This window comes from Petromyzon marinus, chromosome 33, assembly GCF_048934315.1.
Source record: "Petromyzon marinus isolate PM22_M1 ecotype Great Lakes invasive population chromosome 33, UKy_Petmar_22M1.pri1.0, whole genome shotgun sequence".
Classification (NCBI taxonomy): Eukaryota; Metazoa; Chordata; class Hyperoartia; order Petromyzontiformes; family Petromyzontidae; genus Petromyzon; species Petromyzon marinus.
The window spans coordinates 11,143,243-11,149,524 of record NC_133699.1 but is presented as its reverse complement, the minus strand read 5'-3'; the positions used below and the strand labels follow the sequence as shown (position 1 = coordinate 11,149,524).

At 52.4% G+C, this 6,282-nt stretch overlaps 1 protein-coding gene across 1 annotated transcript; it reads left to right on the top strand.

Moving 5' to 3' along the window:
• The first annotated feature begins 515 nt into the window (after positions 1 to 515).
• LOC142929691 (uncharacterized) lies at positions 516 to 1,503 on the top strand. The gene is made up of 2 exons (XM_076071396.1): positions 516 to 1,229; positions 1,486 to 1,503. Exons 1-2 carry the CDS (start codon positions 516 to 518, stop codon positions 1,501 to 1,503), a joined length of 732 nt encoding a protein of 243 aa, XP_075927511.1.
• The last annotated feature ends 4,779 nt before the right edge of the window (positions 1,504 to 6,282 follow it).

Below are 6,282 nucleotides of genomic sequence, written 5' to 3'. Positions count from 1 at the left end.
TCCCGAAAAAGTAACGGCGCTAACTGCGGCTTGATATGTTCAAATTGAACGTTAGCGTTTGAATAAATCTGCGCCGCATTGCCCTATCTTTGCCAAAGAAGTGCATTCGAATCCACAAAGCGGGCCGGAGGTTGACTTCGTCCGCATGCAATGGCACTAAGGGGCCGTCCATAAATGACGTCACGCGATTTTGGACGATTTTTGACCCCCCCCCACCGTCGTCACACGGCGTCATAAAAAGTCAGACCTTCCCCTCAAATATGACGTCACAAAGCTCTGCCCCCCCCCCAAAAAAAAAACCATATTTCCATTTTGAAAATAAAACATGCTTCAAATCGCTTTAAACTATTGTCATTGTAGTGCGTATTTAATGTGGCGCTGCACTGATGGATGTTGTAAGAGTGTTGTTATAACAATTAGTGTTGTTATAACAATTCTATGTTCATTTAAAGTTGCGCATTTTGATGTGACGTCACATTTCTCAACGCCCACCCCCTCGTCACACATCATCACAAATGTCTGATCCCCCCCAGGTGCGTGACGTCATTTATGGACGGCCCCTAACTCCTCTGCTGCGGTCAGTCAGTTGCGTACGCTTCACTCCGCGTGTACATCACCGATGTGCGGATACGCGATGTGGCAGGCAGGGCTGGAGCGTTGCGGCCGAATGCAATGCACGCGCATGCCGCACTTCTTTCGCACCGTCAGTAGCCCAAGCACCGTCAGTAGCACAAGCACCGTCAGTAGCCCAAGCACCGTCAGTAGCCCAAGCACCGTCAGTAGCACAAGCACCGTCAGTAGCCCAAGCACCGTCAGTAGCCCAAGCACCGTCAGTAGCACAAGCACCGTCAGTAGCCCAAGCACTGTCAGTAGCCCAAGCACCGTCAGTAGCCCAAGCACCGTCAGTAGCCCAAGCACCGTCAGTAGCCCAAGCACCGTCAGTAGCACAAGCACCGTCAGTAACACAAACACCGTCAGTAGCCCAAGCACCGTCAGTAGCCCAAGCACCGTCAGTAGCCCAAGCACCGTCAGTAGCACAAGCACCGTCAGTAGCACAAACACCGTCAGTAACACAAGCACCGTCAGTAGCCCAAGCACCGTCAGTAGCCCAAGCACTGTCAGTAGCCCAAGCACTGTCAGTAGCCCAAGCACCGTCAGTAGCACAAGCACCGTCAGTAACACAAACACCGTCAGTAGCACAAACACCGTCAGTAGCACAAGCACCGTCAGTAACACAAACACCGTCAGTAGCCCAAGCACCGTCAGTAGCACAAGCACCGTCAGTAGCCCAAGCACCGTCAGTAGCCCAAGCACCGTCAGTAGCCCAAGCACCGTCAGTAGCCCAAGCACCGTCAGTAGCCCAATCACCGTCAGTAGCCCAAGCACCGTCAGTAGCCCAATCACCGTCAGTAGCCCAATCACCGTCAGTAGCACAAGCACCGTCAGTAGCCCAATCACCGTCAGTAGCCCAATCACCGTCAGTAGCCCAAGCACCGTCAGTAGCCCAAGCACCGTCAGTAGCACAAACACCGTCAGTAGCCCAAGCACTGTCAGTAGCTCAAGCACCGTCAGTAACACAAACACGTAAGTAGCACAAGCACCGTCAGTAGCCCAAGCACCGTCAGCAGCCCAAGCACCGTCAGTAGCACAAGCACCGTCAGTAGCCCAAGCACCGTCAGTAGCACAAGCACCGTCAGTAGCCCAAGCACCGTCAGTAGCACAAGCACCGTCAGCAGCCCAAGCACCGTCAGTAGCCCAAGCACCGTCAGTAGCACAAGCACCGTCAGTAACACAAGCACCGTCAGTAGCACAAGCACCGTCAGTAGGACAAGCACAGTCAGTAGCCCAAGCACCGTCAGTAGCCCAAGCACCGTCAGTAGCACAAGCACCGTCAGTAGCACAAGCACCGTCAGTAGCCCAAGCACCGTCAGTAGCACAAGCACCGTCAGTAGCCCAAGCACCGTCAGTAGCCCAAGCACCGTCAGTAGCACAAGCACCGTCAGTAGCCCAAGCACCGTCAGTAGCACAAGCACCGTCAGTAGCCCAAGCACCGTCAGTAGCACAAGCACCGTCAGTAGCCCAAGCACCGTCAGTAGCACAAGCACCGTCAGTAGCCCAAGCACCGTCAGTAGCCCAAGCACCGTCAGTAGCACAAGCACCGTCAGTAGCACAAGCACCGTCAGTAGCCCAAGCACCGTCAGTAGCCCAAGCACCGTCAGTAGCACAAGCACCGTCAGTAGCCCAAGCACCGTCAGTAGCACAAGCACCGTCAGTAGCACAAGCACCGTCAGTAGCCCAAGCACCGTCAGTAGCCCAAGCACCGTCAGGAGCACAAGCACCGTCAGTAGCACAAGCACCGTCAGTAGCCCAAGCACCGTCAGTAGCCCAAGCACCGTCAGTAGCACAAGCACCGTCAGTAGCCCAAGCACCGTCAGTAGCACAAGCACCGTCAGTAGCCCAAGCACCGTCAGTAGCACAAGCACCGTCAGTAACACAAACACCGTCAGTAGCACAAGCACCGTCAGTAGGACAAGCACCGTCAGTAGCCCAAGCACCGTCAGTAGCCCAAGCACCGTCAGTAGCCCAAGCACCGTCAGTAGCACAAGCACCGTCAGCAGCCCAAGCACCGTCAGTAGGACAAGCACCGTCAGTAGCACAAGCACTGTCAGTAGCACAAGCACCGTCAGTAGCCCAAGCTTGCTTCGTCGGAGGTGCGGAGAAACAGCCTGCACCAGTGGTGCGACCGCTCGCGGTCACGGCCACAGCTTCCCAGGCGTTGTAACAAGAGGTCAACTGAAGGTCACCACAGCGATGGAATGGCAGCCGAAGGAGGGAAGCCGCTCATGGGGGACCACCGCTGCCGAGACGGAGCGATGAGGACGGCGCTCGCGTGCAGGTGGCGGGGTGGGGGGAGAGTCACTCCAGCACCGTCGGACTGGGGGCGAAAAAATTAATCCAGCAGTGGATAAACGTGAACTCAAAGTAACGTTGTCCCACATCGCTCAGGGGCATTCGCACGAAGCATCCGACCTGGTCTCGCTCGAAATTATGAAGGGCCCCGATTGTTGATCAGTGCAGTTGAACAAAGTAAATTCCGTACGGTCAATATCGCAACCGCCACGCGTCTGTGATATCGCCACATTTTGTTTCAGGGCAATAATTCACGCGGCTAAGTAATTATACAACACCTCTTGCCCACGCTTACGCCACGCGACGCGTACCCAGGGCACGCGCACCACGCTTTGATTCCCCACGTCGACGTGGCTGGCGCGCGCGTCCCTCGGAGTGTCGCCGGTGCCTCCGGCCCTGCCCCCCTCCTGCACCCCCCCCCCACCCCGCCCCGCCCCCGTGTCGATTCCTCGTGAATCGTTCCCGTGCGTCACGTTATTTTTTTTATTATTACTACTGTGCTTGTTTACCCAGGAGAGCCTCATTGAGTCTCACGATCTACTTTTAGGAGGGTTCTGCCAAGTTAAATTTTTTTTTGCCAATTTACGTGCATCATAAATTGGTAATTTTTGCGGAACATGTGTTTACGTTTAAGATACGTACCATCACGCCAGCATGCAATGTCATGTGGGATGTCATACTCTTTGCGAATGATGTCACGCGATCTTTAATGTCCACTGTCGAACCGCGAAGCTCTGCACCGAGCGGCGAGCGCGCTCCTTCCTCCTGCACAGTGCGCGGCTGTTGCCTTGAGATTAGACACGGCCTTGGCGTAGGTATCTTGTTTGAATGGTGCGAATGTGTCTTTAATGAACGGTCTTTTATACGCAACAAAAGTCATTTTCTACTCAATTGAGCATTGCGGCAGCGTTCATCTTCCGCATGCAGCCCGACAGAGCCAGTGGTTGAAATTCCATATTGCTATGATGATTGGTGGCGAGTATATCCACAGGACAATGTCCCACTGTTGACTTCCCAACAAAATTGTATACATTTTATTGACCCCCGGAAAGATGATGGGCTCAGTCAACCCCCAACCAGGAGTTGAACTCGCAAGCTTCCGATTAGCGAGCCACTCGCTCTGACGCTGAGCCGCCTGGCCGCATCTTTATAAACACACTGAGCACATACACTGAGAATAAAATAAACTAAGAATGCAGAGCGTCCATTACAGTGTTGTCCATTGTTCAACGGATTTAAATTTCGCAACAACGACAAAGATCCCCCATATAGCCTTAACAGACTGTTGGGGGAAGTGATGTTATAGCAAGTACCTATCTAGACCGGCATGGCACACGAGGGGGGTGGCCATCACCACGTCCAACCGCCTCATTCTCCCCAGTGGCGATGTTTACTCACCACACCAGGTACTCATTTGAGGCTGAGTCGACCTAGGGGAGGCCCGGGACCGGTTCAGATAATCGTCACCGGTGGTGTTGGCCGTGAGCGGGAATCGAACCCGGGTCGCCAGGTTCATAGCGCAGCGCGCTAACCGCTACACTATCGCTGTTCAACAATAGTCACACACACACACACAGGCACATGCCGGGAAGTGTGCAAGCTCAGATCGTACGAATCATCTCCCTCGAAACCTCCACGTGACCGCCAGGGCGATAGCGTCGAAATTTGAGTTTAGGATGTTCACCATCATCTCGGCTGCGATTGTGTCGATCGCTTCTGCAATGAACGATTGAAAGTTCCTGAAGCTTTTACGGGCGATGGTGGCTGTGCAGGCGGCTGACCGGAATCCAGCACTGTGGGAGGGAGCGAGGGTTGGATCACCGCACCATTGTTAGAAAACTCCGCTCTTTGTGGGCATCGAGATGCATTGCCCTGGCTTGCCAGAAGGTGGTGCAGCAAATGTGTACTCCACCTGTTCCGTCTGTATGGGATAGAGTGTTGTTCTCTCGCACGCGTGTGTTTTTTTCCCCCAGGTACTCCGTTTTTCCCCTTTGTCTGTGGTTCCTCCTCTGCAGTTCATTCCCCCCGCTCTGACCGAGAGCGAGTGAATTTTGTGCGGGGTTGAAATTATAATTTTGGTTGTTTGCCATACGTTTTTTCTTTCATACAACAGCCCAATATAATACACATGCAATTGAAACCGCCATCCAATTATAATTGCTTAATACTGGTTGTTTGCCATACGTTTTTTCTTTCATACAACAACCCAATATTATACACATGCAGTTGAAATCGCCATCCAATTATTATTACTTTATACCGGAAGACACTTTCATGGACATCTTATCCACGTGTCCCATGTGGAAAATTTGTCATCTGTATAACGTGGGTGTTTATATCACAAGCTAAATTTAGTTGGAATCAAAGTTCCACGCTCAGCAGTGACTATGCACTTATTCACTCAACATGATCCAGCTCTTGATTGCAAATGCGCATAAAAAAAAAAACCTGGGTTACCCATCTGGAAAATTGGGATCTGGCCCGATAATGTCCCACGCGAGGTATTAGACGTGGTCATGTATGACATTTCTTTTTGACGGTGGTTAATTATTTTGGAAACGGACTCTCCGTGCTCCGGGAGGCATTTTGCGGCGGCGCCTCCGCGCAGCTCGTTAGCCGAACCCTCGCCCACGGGCAGCAGCGCCCCCGTGCCCTGCGCGAGGTCACAAAGTTGGACCCGTGAAGCGCCACAACTCCATGAGACGATCTGGCCAGAGACGATGGTGGCATATAGGGGTGGGGGGGTGGGCAATGTACTAATTACAATCTGAAATGGGTCACCCGGGTAATATGAGATGGTCAGGGAGGAGCCGTACAGGCAAATTGGAAAAGTGGCGTTTAATGGACATTTAGTTGTAATGGGTGACTTCACGCTATGTGACCTGGAGTGGAATTGTTTGGTGAAATTCCTTGAGAGTGCATTCAGCAATGCGATACTGGATGTGTAACGGAGAATGCGAATTTACCAACAAAGGAAAATTCCAAGTTGGGTATTTTCCCCAGTGATGAAGACAACACTGAGTAAGAAGTGTCCTTAGGGTAGAGGGCACTACGCCAGCCAGAGTGACTGCAAAGTAATTTGGGTTTGGCATAACATCGTAATGACCCATCACATGACAGTGGCACTGACGCTTTCCCCCTTTAACAAGGCTAACTAATCCAAGTGCGGTCTTCCGGGCTTTGCCGTGTGGGTTGAGCATGTATTTCTAGCTCAAGCTTTTGCCAGTACCGCAGGAATTTTCAGCAGTTAACGAAGTGATGAATCCCATCCTGGCCACCATCGTTGTACGCGTCGGAGACATTAATCATGAAGCCAGTTTAGAAACAGTCAGCACGATCATGGAAACGCGATAAAATATTTTACCAGGATAT